This window comes from Podarcis bocagei (genome assembly GCF_964188305.1).
Source record: "Podarcis bocagei genome assembly, chromosome: 5".
Taxonomy (NCBI): Eukaryota; Metazoa; Chordata; class Lepidosauria; order Squamata; family Lacertidae; genus Podarcis; species Podarcis bocagei.
The window spans coordinates 36,486,304-36,502,027 of NC_138129.1; the positions used below are offsets into that span (position 1 = coordinate 36,486,304).

At 44.1% G+C, this 15,724-nt stretch overlaps 1 protein-coding gene across 6 annotated transcripts in view; it reads right to left on the reverse strand.

Moving 5' to 3' along the window:
• HIPK1 (homeodomain interacting protein kinase 1) overlaps window positions 1–13,409 on the reverse strand; it is a 40,426-nt gene extending 27,017 nt beyond the window's left edge. For 3 of the 6 annotated variants that reach the window (XM_081195759.1, XM_081195758.1, XM_081195755.1), the window contains exons 1-3: window positions 12,772–12,930; window positions 3,693–4,770; window positions 630–753 (exon numbers count right to left, since the gene is read on the reverse strand). In XM_081195759.1, the coding sequence (XP_081051885.1) occupies window positions 630–753; window positions 3,693–4,770; window positions 12,772–12,874 (1,305 nt within the window). In that variant the 5' untranslated portion in view covers window positions 12,875–12,930. Of the gene's footprint in view, window positions 1–629; window positions 754–3,692; window positions 4,771–11,911; window positions 12,102–12,771; window positions 12,931–12,966 lie in introns of those variants that run through there. The other 3 variants (XM_081195756.1, XM_081195754.1, XM_081195757.1) reach the window with 3 other exon arrangements.
• Window positions 13,410–15,724: the final 2,315 nt, after the last annotated feature.

The following is a 15,724-nucleotide window of genomic DNA, read 5'->3' on the forward strand; positions in this document are numbered from 1 at the left end:
TGTAGTCAGCTTAAGCAGAGGTAGGAGGGAGCAGCACTGATTCAGGCAAAGCACAACATCAGTGAGTATGTCCCATCCTCCTTCATCAGCAGAGAGGTGTTGTCATGGCCAGGGCAGAAGTCAGAATGTCAGCATATTATGTTATCTACCAGTAACCTATCCATTCAAAAGAAGTTTATACAGTTGGGTGATTTATATAATCCTGTAATTTCTGGTCTTGGGTATTGGAACTGAATGGGGCAATGCAAAGCACTACAACTAACCAGTGCTCCTCGCATGTGTCCATCTGAAAACAGTAGGACTATTGATCTAATCCAGCTCTCTAGATCAATTGTACAGTGCTCATGAATTAGATGTTTATAATCCAATCACAAATGCATTTGCAGTGCAATCCTAACATTATTTCCTCAGAGGCAAGCCTCAATGAGTACAATGGCACTTATTGCTGATTGAAGCTGCTTAGGACTGCAGGCTTAAATACCATGAAATCAGCTTAGGGCACCTTTTTGTTTATAAGAGTGTGGCTAAATTTGGACAGGCATTATCAAGTGCTAAAGTGATATTAAATCCAGTTCCAAATATGAATTTAGATTTGAATGTAAACTATATAAATATCTACACAAACTTGCCTGATCATATTCTGATGCTCCTGGGTACAGTGGCCAACCAAGAAACAGCTCAGCTATCACACAGCCCAGTGACCACATATCAATAGCTTCACAAAATGGCAAACCAAGGATGATTTCAGGAGCTCTGAAAAACATGCAATAGTATATTTGATTACTAACAACTTCACAAATCCCATAAACTTGACTGAATTAAAAAGTTTAGATTGTCAAATATATAGCCAAGAATGAATGAGCAAAACTGATAGCAAAACCAATAATCAGTGCTATGGCATCTTAAAGACTTAAAACATTTAATGCAGCACCCCAGATAATGTATGGCATCTGGTAAAGTGTACTCTGTCCCACAAATACTTATACCATAATGACGTTCCTAGCCTGTAAGGTACTGCAGTATTCACTTGCTTTTACTGCAAAGAGTATCATTGACCACCCTCCGAAATCTGTCAAAACTGATAAATTATCTCAAATTTTTCTTCTTTAATAAATGGAACTAGCAATACACAGTTTCTAAAATACCAGCACAATGCAGTCTTCTATTCAATGAGTTCAGCTCGGGTAGCCTAACAGAGCCATAGGGGTTATAACAACTGTTGTCCCTCTGGTGACAGGGGGACTCTTTGATCCAGAGATGCTCTAGAGGTTTGAGGAACCCTCTGAAACAGGGTTTGAGGTGGCACAAGGTACTGCCGAGGGTTACTGCCAAATATCACTTCAATCCCCATTCTGCTGACAGACTGTTCCTCTGGATCAAATAGATTTGATACAACCACACTTCCCAAACCTAAGCACTATATACTTCAAAGTAAAGCTTTTACGTGGGCACAGAATCATGACTTTTCCACACAAACAACCTTTGGCTGTATGCACTCACATTTGGGATAACTCAAAGAATTAAATTCAATAGGAATAGCTCCTAAGTAATTACTGCTAAGGTACAGTGGTGCCTCGCAAGACGAAATTAATTCGTTCCGCAAGTTTTGCCGTCTAGCGAATTTTTCGTCTTGCGAAGCACGGTTTAAACGGCTTAACAAAGTCGCAAGACGTTTTTGTCTTGCGAAGCAAGCCCATAGGGAAATTCGTCTTGCGAGGCAAATCGCGGACGAAAAAACCTTTCGTCTAGCGAGTTTTTTGTCTTGCGAGGCATTCGTCTTGCGAGGTACCACTGTATAAGATCAGCCTGTTGATGTTTTAAAGGCAATACAGTGAGAAAATGATCTGACAAATTTAGCACACAATTCACTACAACATTAAATTTCATACAGCTTAAGTCCAACGAGTAAGACAAACATGGCTACGTTGGAAAATAACAACTTCATTGCCAGATCTATAGGATTATTAAAGGTTTTATCCCCAAAATAGAACATGTCGAGAAATGTGGTCATAAACTTAAGCTGCCAGTTTCTTTACCTTTAGGAAAACAGTGGTTATCCTATGTCACTTAGTGAGTTCTAAGGGGGAATTTGAATCTATGCCCAAATTCATTATCCAGTGAGCCATACACTGACCACACAAAAATGACAAGAGATCCCAGTGTTGGGTTGAAACACTACCCTAACACACACACCCAAGCATTGTAGGTATTAATCATCTTACAAGCTAGTCATATTCTCCCAGCAAACACAAGAAAATCAACAAAGTCACCAACTCAACCATGTGTGATACCAAGATGGACAGCAGTTGCCACTGAACTATTTGTGTCAATCACCAAACTAAGTAGTAGATCAAATTCCCCTCCTTGTTCTAAATATATTTTGTTTAGATAACCAGCTGCATATTGTTATTTTCAGAGGCTTAAAAAAGGAATGACGTGTTTACACATGAAAGGTGCTGGGAGGAAGTAGATCACAATCCTTGTCTTCGCAGTACATTTGAGCATGGGATTATGGATTATTGGGACTGATAATCAGTCCTTTATTCTTATCTTACTAATGATGACTTGTTGGGAACAACCAACTCACAATACTGTTGGATCAGTCCATCAACATCTGATGGATAATTTAGAAGGATTGGGTCCAGCATCACTTTCGCTGTGCATGTATGCCAGTAGCCATACTCGGCAGAGTTACATCTCAACACAGCTCCTTCCTGGGAAGTGTCTTCGGGGTTGAAGGTACACACAGTAGACAATAAACACTCATGGATGCCATAAAGATTCACTAAAGTATATAAGTTTACTTGACAGGCATAAAAGCATATTGGTAGCAAACATATATACAGGCATTCACCACTGCTGTGGTCAAGGCAGCGAAAGTGATGCCAGACCCAATACTTCTAAAACATTCAACAGAGGTTGATGGATTGATCCAACAAATATCTGGTTCAGAAATAACATCAATCCAGACATCATGGCTTTCTTTTCCCAAAAGCCAGGAAGAGCAATGCAGGCATGATTTCACTTGTGCACAGCAAGCCATGGTTTATGCTTATGACAACATGACTACTGGGTACCCATTTGAATATCACAGCTGCCTGACAAATCTGATACAAACACCTGAGCTTCCCAACACTCCAACACAGATACCACAATTTTAACACCAAGAGTGTGGCTTACAAGTGCCAACGGCTATATGCCAGGTTGAACTCAAACTTGGGCACATCCAGAGTGATCTCAAACCCTTAAAATGTTTTAAGTGCTTATTCATGTGGCAAGGATGACTACCATTGGAGAAATATTAATTCCCCTTGGGGATTTGTGTGGGCTTTTGAATTCTGGCTATGTTATTCAATCTACTGCATTTTACATCCCAAATTCTAGAAGCATAGAAGTTCTTTTTCTAAATGTCAAATTATGACATTTCCCCCCCCCCCTTGGCATCTGCAGTCTGCTTGAAGCAGTCAGCCTTCTGAGTTCTCACTCAACTTTAGCAACCCAGTTATTTGCAAAATATTTGTAAATATCTTTCAAGTTGAAAACCCAAATGGAAAAGAAACAGGAAAGGATAAATGGGAAGCAGACAGAAAGCAGATAGGCATGATTTCAGGAGACAATTTACCTATCAAGTGCCACAGGATGAATGCCATGCAAAAAAACCCCTCGTTTAAATAAATGAAATGTGTACTTACCTATAATAGCGTGATTGCAAGTAAGTGGAACACACAGCTTTCGACACATGACTTGCAGAGCCGAAGTCTATGACCTTCACCCTATATGGCTGGCGTACAGGATCAACCAGCATGATGTTTTCAGGCTTCAGGTCAGCATGTATTAGACCCAGGCTTTTCAGTTTCATCAAGGCAGTGGCCACCTGCTGCAAAATTGGCCGAATGTATTTCAGAGGCAGGGGGCTAAACTTATTTTGTTTTAAGAAGTCGTACAAGTTTTGTTCCAGCATCTCAAACACCAGGCATGTGTGGTTTTTATGTTGAAAACACTCATAAGAGCGGACAAAGTTGTATTCATCAGCATTCTCACTACTCAGCCGGGACAGGATACTCACTTCGATCTGCCCCTGCCTGGCATAGGAAGGGTGGTTTTTCAGGATTTTGATAGCTACAATCTCCTTGGTGCTCCGCTTCCAGCATTTTGCCACCTGCCCAAAGGTCCCTCGGCCCAAGAACTCCAGGACTTCATAGCTGTTTGTCATGGAACAAAGGATTTCATGCTGGACTAGCTGGTAATCCCCTTCGCCACTGGAACTACTGCTTTTCGTTGTTACAGTGGTGGTAGTGGCCGCAGCACCCACCGCAGGTCTGTTTTGCAGCATGAGAGGTGGATGTTCCTCAATAATTTGCACGCTACCGTTGCTGTCAACTTCCTCACTTTTCCTTTTTAATCCACATTTTTGGTACGGTTCCAGCAAAGCAATGTTAGCCCTGTGTGTTAGGGCCTGGCTGCTTTGGAACGACGTTGTTCCACCACTGCCTGTGCTGTCGGCTGCTGTGACCACAATGTGCTCAACTGAAGGAGCAGGGAGATGGAGGCTCTGGTCATAAGCAGGGATGCTGAAGTTTGCTACCTGGTGAGAGGAGCTGGCTGGCCCTTGAGCACCTGGGAGGTTTTTGCTGTGACTGTAATACTCGTCACCGTTACTCGGTCCTGAAACATCCCAGCTAGAGGGCTCCACTTTCAGTTTCTTGGCACTGCAGAAGGCACTCGAAGATACTGATGGGGGGGAGAATACTTGAAGCTGAGAGGCCATACCTGAAGAGTAAACAAAGAGCTAATTAATGAATAAGCAATAAATATATCACACAACAAGAAATCACACTTGGGAAAAAGAGCCAGATTCACAGCTCTCTTTTTACCCACTAAGTAATAATGGCGAGTGTGTGACCTCACCAAATGTTTCCCAAAGGTAACAAGGGAAATGGCTCTTTCCATAGATTGCCTACAGCTACACACAAACTGCCACATCAGCAGCCAAACAATATGACATTCTTGGTCACCCTGGCCAGCAGGTATTTATACATAGGGGGATCAGGAACAAAGAACAACAATTTTAAAAAAAATGGGGGGTACAACTTTCCTGTAAGTGGTCAAATGCGTAGTTACAAGGAAAACTGCTGAAATGTTACTTTAAGTCAGGTGTAGGAAACATGTGAGTTAGTAAAATGACTTTAAGTAGATGTGCTGGTTAAAGTATTGTGGGGTTAACATTTTCATTAATTTGCTGTTTTATAGGTTCTATCATTTCCTTTATGCTCTACTACATACAACATGTGTAATCCACCTGACCACGACCAAACAAGTTGTCCATCCTACCTCTACCGAAATACAAACCACCTACAATTAAGGACAGAAGTCACTATGTCGTCCTAATAATTACTCCCAAAGGATACTCCCCAACCTCACTCCTAGAAGCAAGTCATCCCTAAGGATACTTCCCAGATCCACAGCTTGACTGTGCTGAAAGTATTTTTTTAAAAAAACCAACCAACTGGCTTTTAGTTCATTTCAAAGGTGCCTTGAGAACATGGAAGAAGAAAAAAAATTTTTAAGTACAACTTAATGAAAACTAGCACTGACTAGAAAACACTAACAAGCAGAAGGGAATATGCCTGACTTCACCATCAGTATTGCAAAAGGGACACCAACACTGCCTTCAATTAAGCAATGTCAGGATCAGATGCTACTCATGACTGGTGCTGATGAGCTGATGTTTTTTACTGTAGCTTTACTGTTTATATTTTGCTAAATTTCAGTGCTGTGGTTCTGTGTGATAAAAAGAAATATACATTAAAGTATTAGAAGTAAACACTAGCAATTTCATTATGGAAGGTTAAAGGTAAAGTCGCGGACGACTTTGGGGTTTCACGCTCATCTCGGTCTATAGGCCAAGGGAGCCGGCGTTTGTCCGCAGACAGCTTCCGGCTCATGTGGCCAGCATGACTAAGCCGCTTCTGGCAAACCAGAGCAGCACACGGAAACACCGTTTACCTTCCCGCCAGAGCGGCACCTATTTATCTACTTTTACTTTGGCGTGCTTTCGAGCTGCTAGGTGGGCAGAAGCTGTGACAGAGCAACGGGAGCTCACCCCGTTGCGGGGATTCGAACCGCCGACCTTCCGATCAGCAAGCCCTAGGCTCAGTGGTTTAGACCACAGCGCCACCCGTGTCCGGTATGGAAGGTTACCTTCAGATAAAAACATAAATGGTTTATGTCTCAAGTGTCACAGAGAAAAGGCGGCAGGCTCCAACTGGCCCTTCAAAGTCCAGTCCAAATATTTGCTTGTTGTCAGGCCTATTTAGGGGGACAGATTTTAATCTGCAATGCCTTACAAAACAGGTTATGGACCAGCTACCAGCAGCCCAAATAGCATGGCCAATAGCTGGAGGTGAGGGGAATTATAGTTCAAATGATTAGTTCAAAACATTCAGAGGGTAACCTTTTCATCATTTGCTTTTACAGTGAAAGGAAAGTAAGGCTCAACAAAGGAGACTGGCAAACACTCTCTCCAACCTGCAGAGCCTGGATTTTAGAAACACGTGTTTTTAAAGACTAACAGAGCATTTGCCAACAGCTATTCAAGCCACGTTTCCTGCAAGACCTTAGTAGTAGTGTAACACCAGACCACAGCCAATTCACACATGTTTCTTTTGACTTTGACTAAAGTTTAGATGCTTTCATAACTGTTCTCATGTTGCAAACTAGTTTCTCCATTTTGAAACAGTAGCTCATTCACAGAAGTGTTGACACTTTTGTGCCAGCTAAAACTGAAAAGTTTGCTAGGAGTAGAAACAATGCCAATGAAGCAACTTATTCCATCAATACAATTTGACATTGTCCATAGAGGACAATGACAAGCTTCTGCTTGTGTCATCATTCATAATGGCCCATGTAAGCCATTATGAATCAGCCACTGACCTGATTCACACAACACAAAGCACATTAACAAGCAAACATGCAGGTTCCCAAAGACAAGACTGGTTGCTTTGCTCCTCTTCTGAGCCCGATACTGTGGTTTGGCTTAGCCATTATGTCAAAATGCAGGCTTGCCGTTTTATTTCAATCCAGGCAAACCATGGGCCATAGTTAATATTTATAGTTAATATTTATTCTATGGCTTACCTCTCATGGTTTGTCTGGGGAGATAAACAGCAAGCCTAGGTTTGGACATAATGCTAAGCCAAACTATGGTTTAGCTCAGAGCAGTGCAGCAACAGCGTTAGAGAAGCAAAGGAGCCATGTTCTTCTCTCTGCGAATTCACATGTTTGCTCTTTCATATTAAGCCATTGTTTGGCTTACTGCTACAAGTAATCTGGGACGGTCAAAAGAGCAGCTCTGAAAAAAGTGTATCAATTTACTTAGTAGGGAGTTCTATGTAGGATTTTGGGTATGTCACTACAAGCAGCTATGAAGACTGCCAAATTAACTCATTGTTGCCAGCAGTGATGAGACACTATCCATAGGAAGTTACACACACTTGAACAACCAATTTAAAGTATGCTTTGGTCTCTTCTAGACTGCACATATAGAATTCAAGTATGTCTCATCAGACATGTGGATTACCCCAACATGAAAACAGGGTGTTCCTTAAAATCTTTTGTGATGTGCTGGAAGACCAAGACAGTCAGAAAACAAGAAAACATGACACAGGACAAAAGCCTGAGCCAAAGCAGCCATTTCAAAACCCTGCATCAGATTGCCAACTGAAGTGACACACACATTACACAATATAAAGCTACCAATTCCTGGAAATAACAACTATCCTAAGTACTGGCAGCCTAATGTTCAACTGGCTATTCTATTATCAATTTGAGCATTTAATGCAGGATGGCAAATGTGACCTAACAGGCATTACTGAAACCTGGTGGGATGAGAATCATGACTGGAATGTAAAAATTGAGGGGTTTAACCTATTCAAAAGGAACAAACCAAACAGGTAGGGAAGAGGAAGAGCATTACATGTAAAGCATGTATACACTTTTTAACAAATCCATGACATGGAGAATTGAAGGCATATTGAGAGTACATGGATAAAAATTGTAGGAGAACAAAAGTGACCTGACTGCAGGTGTCTCCTATAAACCTTCAAGCCCGAGTGGATGGTGCCTTCCTACAGCAGATTACCAAACATTCAAAAAGGAGAGTTCTAGTAGTCATGGGAGACTTCAACTACCCTGATATATGCTGAAACTCTAACACTGCCAAGAATGTATGGTTCAAAAATTCCACCACCGGCAATTTCATTTCCCAGAAGATGGAAGAAGCAACATCGCTTGGACCTCTTTCTCACCAACAGGGAGGAACTGATTGACAAAGTGGAAGTACTGGGAGGAAGTGATCATGTCCTCTCATGTTTCATTATACAGAGGCAAGGGAAAGCTGAGTGTAGTTGGACATGCACTCTGGGATTTCTGAAGGCTGATTTAAAAAGCTTAATGAACTACGGGGAGAGATCCCATGATCAGAAATTCTAAAAGAGAAGGGAGTCCAAGATGGATAGGGGGTTACTTAAAGTAGGATGCATCTAGTATGGCAGCATAAGATCTTATGGATATTTAAGAACAGCATGTATTAGAAATGGAAGAAAGGAGAAATAATGAAGGAAGAGTATACAGTTGCAGGGAGAAGTCAGGTGGGCCAAACCTCAGAATGAGCTCAGGCTTGCAAGAAAAATACAAGAGGTTTCTTTGGCTATGTTTGAAGCAGAGAAAGAACAAAAAAGTAGTAGTCCGCTTCATGGAGTAGTGCTATGGGTGATAAGAGAGAAGGTGGAAATGTTTAACACCTACTTTGTCTTGTCTTCACCCAAAAGGAAAGCAGTGCCCAACCTGGTGATAAAATAAACGATGCAAGGAGAGACTGCAGCCGAAGATAGGAAAGAACACCTAGCTACTTTAAATGAATTCAAATCTTCAGGGCCTTGGAGAACCTGTGAGGTTCCTACAGTCTGGGGGCAGGTAAATGTCCCCACCTTTAAAAAGCAGAGGAAAAAGACCGAGGTGATCAGCTTAACAGTGATACCAGGAAGTAATAGTACCACTGTATTCTACCTTGGTCAGACCACACCTGGAATCCTGTGTCCAGTTCTCAGAACAATTCAAGAAGGATATTGACAAGCTGGGACGTGTGCAGAGGAGGGCAACTAAATTGTACTTCTTCCAGATACAGAGAACAGTAGTATGTTTAGTTTTTCTGAGATCAGCTAATCCATTTGTTCAAGCTGCCTCAGTGGATTAAATCAGGAGAGGTCTTCTCTTCCCCGCCCCCCAATTATGCTTTAACCACTCACTGCAAGCATCTTCCATATCTTACTGTAATTAAGCCAGGTTGTAGTAAAAGTGACTGCTCTGATCTCTAAACCAAGATAGCAATGTCTTGTACACACTACTTATTAAAGGGCAGATTAAAGGAACAACATGAATGTTTTCTCTGTGATTTTGGCAAAGACTCAAGTGTTTTCAAGAGCTAAAATCCTTTCCAACAGTTTATTCCAACTCTGTCAGGAGCATGTTGCATGTAAAAACCAGTAGTTAAGAAGGGATGAGTTTGGCTCCAAGAGATGGCCCTTCAACTTCTCACTCCCAGACAACATCTGTCCCCAAGGATAAATGCTGTACTAAAAACATCATATTAAGTTTCAAAGAACAACCACAACACAAGTTTCAATTTCAGTAAAACACTTTTATCAGTATCCAGGAAACTGTTTTAACTCCCACCCCATTTTGCATGTAAGCTAGGTCAGATGCCACATCGGCAATGTTCATGTTTTATAAAGTTGATCTTAATGCAAAATGCTATCAGTAAAAATGAGCACATTTTTGCTGCCACCAATTCTTCAGCCATGTCAACAAGTTCACACTAGCCACTCATCTAGTTCTAAAAAAAATATTAGGGTGTGATCTCCACAGTGGCAGGTTCTGCATATCAGGGTGTTGTGACCTAGATAGCTTTAGAGGTGGGACTGCACTAATACAGTGGTACCTCAGGTTACATACGCTTCAGGTTACAGACTCCACTAACCCAGAAATATTACCTCGGGTTAAGAACTTTGCTTCAGAATGAGAACAGAAATCGTGCAGCGGCGGCGCAGCAGCAGCAGCAGGAGGCCCCATTAGCTTCAGGTTAAAAACAGTTTCAGATTAAGAACAGACCTCCAGAACGAATTAAGTTCTTAACCCGAGGTACCACTGTATAGCAGATTTCTATACAGATCTCTTCATTTGCTACATCAACACACATCCAGAGCTTACGAAGATACCACAGTCCTAGACTACATAAATATTTGGTTCTGAAGAGGGCATTTAGCTTTTGTTCATAAGCAGGAAGTAAAATTAAAGCTATATTCTGCTTCAAGCAATGTAGTACAATACTTGCTTTAAGATGTTAATATAAAGCATGTTATCCCTCATGCACTTTGTGGGGTCTGAGGAACAAACTAAGGCCAGTTTTTTCTACAGTTGATAATATCAGGCTTTGGCTTTAGTCTAGCTACAGAATTTTGCTATTTATACCTGTACCCATCTAGGAACACTGAAACAGGTCATCTGGCTACCCTCTGAATACAGCACTAAATACCTGCTTTGACTCCAAGCATAATCATTCTGTGATGTATTTAATAACAGCATTTGCAACAACAGAATGCCACAATGCATGAAAAGCATTTGAGTTTATCAAAACCACCAGCTGTAAACCAGAAGTTCACTTGTTCAGCTACTAAAATGTCAAGTATTCTCATAGTGAAAACTTTTGCTATGGGAACAGAATCACAATACAACTGAGTGGAATTCATATGAGCACATTTTACTGAAGAATGACTTACGCTTTGGTTTTTCTACTTGTTAAAACACATTAACATTTTTGCTAAAGGTTCTAGTTCAGTTCAACAGAACCGCCTAGCAATCCCCCTGCAGCTCTCCCTCACAAAAATCTCCAAGTAGGGCTAGAGTCTCTAGACCATCCCATCCGAAACTCTGGAGAGCTGGTGCCTGCCAGTGTAGACAACATTAGCGCTAAATGGACCAGTGATCTGACTCATTCTAAAGCAGCTTATGTCCCCATAATCCACACCCAAGCGTCCTGTTTGAAGGATTCCAGCAAAGACAAGAAATGAAGACCATCTCAGAGCCTGTGCTGGACTATGGACTATCCACTACCCACAACAGGGTCATTCTGCTACAGGGTAGGGTGAGGAGCAGCAGCAGACTTTTTAATATGTTGATTTTCTTTAGAACGTTTTCTTAAAGTGTGCTTTAATATTTGTATAATAAATGTGCTTTAATATTTCTGATAAGCCACCCCACCTTGGAAGGATATATATCTTGAGAGGGACGATAAAAACGATCGTAATAATTAAATGAATAAGCACAAGTACAGGAAAGCTGACGATGGCGGTAGAATATGCCTCTGGAGTAAGTTCTTAAAAGGGACTTATATCAATGAACTGTAGTTTAAACTTGGCAGAGGTGGAAGGCGGGGGGGGGGGGAGAGAATATGAAAATGCCCTGCCCACTCACTAACCGGAGGCCCCAGCGACGGGCGTAATGGGAAAGGATTACACAGCGCCCCACTCGCTGGACATTTTTGTTTTTTACAGTGGGGAGGGAAGCCTCGTGGATTAACAGGTTGTTACGGAGCGGGGGCCGCATAAGCAAGAGAAATACAGGAACCCGAGACTCGCCCCTCGACGGGCGACTCCCCCACCTCCCAAGAGCTACGCGATCTGACTGGCAACGCTCGGCCTCCGCCTCCCCAGCCAGGCCTCAGCGGCCCTCGAGTGCGATGATGGCGGCCTCTGAACCCGAGAAGCGACCTGCCCACAGCCCACGACAGAGCGCCGTCCCCGCCCGCTGCATCCCACACCGAGGCCTCCCCGCGAGGGGCCGCCCGGGCACTTACTCGCCGCCGTTGGGGGTGTCTCAGCCACGGGCCGGGCCGGGAGCTGCCTGCCGGTGCCGGGGGACGAGCGGGCGCATCCTAGTCCCGGGACACGGGGCCGGCCCGGGCAAGGGGGAGCGCGGCCGCCGCGGCCTTCTCGAGGCGGCCAGCACAGGGGCAGCCCCCGGGCCTCTCGGATGCCGCTGACGCCAGGCTTCGGCCCCCGTCGCCCGCCCGCCAGCGAGCCCGGCCCGGCCCCCGCTGCTCTTCCAGCCGCCGCGCCCTCTGGGCCCCTCCGCTCAGCCCAGCTGCTCCCGCTCCGTTCCGCGCCCCTCTCTCGACTGAGTCAGGCGGAGCCAGCCGAGCGCAGCACGCCAGCTAACGCCTCACGCTCCGAGCGCCGAGGCGGAAGCAGCCGAGCGCCGAGGCGGGGATGCGAACAGCCGCTTTCTTTTTTTCCCTCCCCCCCGCTCTCCACGTGATCAGCGGCGGTTGAGCCGCGCCGAGGAATCGAGCTCGCCGTCGTGACGGGAGACATTTTCTCCGATTGTCGCGGCCGCGATACGTTACAAAAAACGCAAATCATAAGCACGCAGCCCCTCCCTAGGCAGCCCGGATCCATCTCATTTGGGAAGGAGGGGGTGGGGGAAAGAGAGATACAACCCTGGACGATCAGAGCCCAGATACTAGGGGCGTTTCCAATGGAAACGGCAAACCCCGCTGCCCTTGAAAGGAGCGCCTCCATGTTAAGTGCGCCGAGGCACAGGCCGAGAACATGGAGGGTTGGCTTCCCCGAGCCTAAACCCAGGAGACGGGCCCTGGTGGCGGGACCTGCCACCCGTGACGCAGCTGAGCATGGCCTGAGAGATCAGCCGGGGCACCTTGTTCGGGAGCGAGATTCGCCGGCCGCGGGGAGAGCCGCTTTGGGGCGCGCAGGCACGGGCAGAGCGCCGTCCTCTTCCGCGGCTGCTTCGCCTGCAGCATCCTAAAGGAAAGGCTTCCCTTTGTGGCTTCACGCGCCACGTGGCTCCCCCGCCACAGCTCGACCCCTACAAGCTGCGCAGCGCCGCACTTACCTCTCTTCCATTTCGACGTGGTTATCACCCCGCTATATTCAGTTCCTCGCGCGCGCCTTTTAGTTGCCATCTTCAGGCGGGTGAAGATCAGCTGAGCCAAAGTTCCCAAGTTTCTCGCCTCTGGATCGGCACAGGTCCTCTCTCTCTCTCTCTCTGATCAAGCCCAACCGATCCGCCGAAGTCCTAGACAACGACTGAAAGGGATAGGAATCCACTCCGAACTTGCCTTCAGGATGATTCTAGAGTTCTTTGCGCTTCCAAACGGCCAACGAAGTATTTTTACCGGTCCTGAGAGCAACCGCAACCGGTGCTGGAAGAAACACCAGGCCATTTCTGGAGAAGGCGAGCCAGCCTTTATATAGTCGACTCTGGTCTCACCTGGCCAGAACAATACAATTCAAATGTAAATCACATCACGTTTTAGCGCCTTTGTGAATAAAGTTTTAAGTGCTTCACGCTTAGTCCTACGGTCTAATCAACATTAACGTAGATCAGCCTTTTGAGGGGCAAATCTAATCAGCAAGAGTAGTTGCCAAGAGGGATAACGGAATATAGTAATATAATCTGTAGTTGCAAAACGCTCTTAATGCTGTGATCCTGCCGTTTTGCTAAGGCAAGGGAAGTTTAACGTTCTTGTAAATTGAAATCTGAAAGGGGCTAATGGTCATGAGATAACATGCTCATTTATCATGGCTTCTACAAGCATTTAGCAATTCTGTACATTTGCCTAGGGCAAAATTAAATAAAGTTTACTATCCTTATTTTACAGATGGCTCCAACAAACAGTTCAACATTTCAATAGGGTACAAGTATACAGAACAAGTAGGTTCAATTTTAAGTACAAAGCCACTCTGCCTCCATTATTCCCCTCTAAACAAAGTCAGTATCTGCAATAAAAATTAACAAAGATGTTAGTTTCAACTTAGAATTAATAAACACTGAAGGATTTGCACTGGCTACAAAGGAACGGTTTGGGGGTTTTTCCAGCTGGATGCTCTCTAGGCCAAACACCAGGACCCTGCAGCTCAGGGATGCCCCAAATGACCACACAGATGATTGGGCAGCAGCAAACAGGGCTAGTTCAGAGCCCATCAGGGCTGACACTATTCATTGCAGAAACCTTTCTTTCTTACTATTTTATGGCCCAGAGACAGCTGGCCGGGCATGTACATAATGCTCTTTAAAGAAAAAAAACTTTTAAAATGTATTATTCTTTTCTACTACAAAATGGTGCTTATTCCCAAGTAAATTTATTTACCACCCAGGCAGGAGAAGCAAAGCTCATTTTGTTCCTGCAGTCATGATGCTATGATTTAAGTGTGTTTAAAATGCAAAACTGCACATGCTCAGAGCATGTTTTTAAAATGAGGGTTGGCATGCTTCCCCCCCTCAACGTGATAGCAGTGTGGGGGAGGACAAAAAATAAGTGTTAATTTGGACCTTCACAACTGAAATATCTTTCCTTACAATATACGGGTTCAAGAGGAAAAGGGGGGCATTCTTCCCTTTTCTACTTTCCAGTACCATGTCTAGTAATAAAAATGATCACATTTTAGTCTAGAAACCTTTATCTAGTACAGCAGAGAAATGTTTGTGGGAATGGGAACAAAAACACTGTCCTTTCTCCCTCCCCCAAGGCCTGCACAGAAGTATTTTATTATATATCCCCATTAGTGCTAAACTGCCCATTTTACTGTAACCTACTATCCTCTCTTGAGTACATCTCTCTTTTATAAACTGAAACATTACTTAAGAGTTTCAGGTGGAGTCTGTTAGGCACAGAAATAGCTGGGTTACTGAAGCTTAAAATCCCATTTCTCAGGTTGCTTTTAGACTTTACCCATGAGAGGAGCAAAGGCAAATGCCTTGTGCTTCCTGGTTCTGCCCCTCTCTGTCATGTCTAAAGTAGAAATTTGATGCAACCTTTTGCTGTGAGATGTACACGCTATCCCCAAATTGTCTCCACACACCCCCAGTAGAGTTCCTTCTTTTAAATAGCTGTATGAGATGCTAAAACGGTAAAGCTTTCCTAGCATAGGTATATAGTAGTGGAGGAGAAAGCATCACTTATTTAGTATCTTGCTGTGCAGCAGCTAAAGACACAAGGCCCAGCTACTACATGCAACATAACACACCAAGCAAATGGTTTCCAGCTCAGTGTTAGAGCATCTACTTTGCATACTAGAAAGTCCTGGGTTCAATCCCAGGCAGCTCCATGTAGGGCTGGGAGAGAACCAGTTCTGAAATCCTGGGGAGCAGCTGCGAATTGGTGTGGATTATACTAATGTGAGGAGGATCAATGGTCTGACTCAGGATATTTTGGCTATTTTCTAGTGTTGGTATAAAAAGGTAAAGGACCTCTGACAGTTAAGTCCAGTCATGAACGACTCTAGGGTTGCAGTGCTCATCTCGCTTTACTGGCCAAGGGAGCTGACGTTTGTCCACAGACAGTTTTTCCGAGTCATGTGGCCAGCATGACTAAGCCACTTCTAGCGAAACCAGAGCAGCACACAGAAACGCCGTTTACATTCCCGCCAGAGCGGTATCTATTTATCTACTTTTACTTTGACGTGCTTTTGAACTGCTAGGTTGGCAGGAGCTGGGACCGAACAACAGGAGCTCACCACATTTACTCAGTAGTGGTCCATGCTTTTCACTTAGCAGGAAGGTCCAATAACAATTGGAAATGCAGTTTGTTTTGTTTCTGCCATTTTTGTGTGTTCTCAGGTGTCAAACCTAGCTCTCCTCCATCATACCA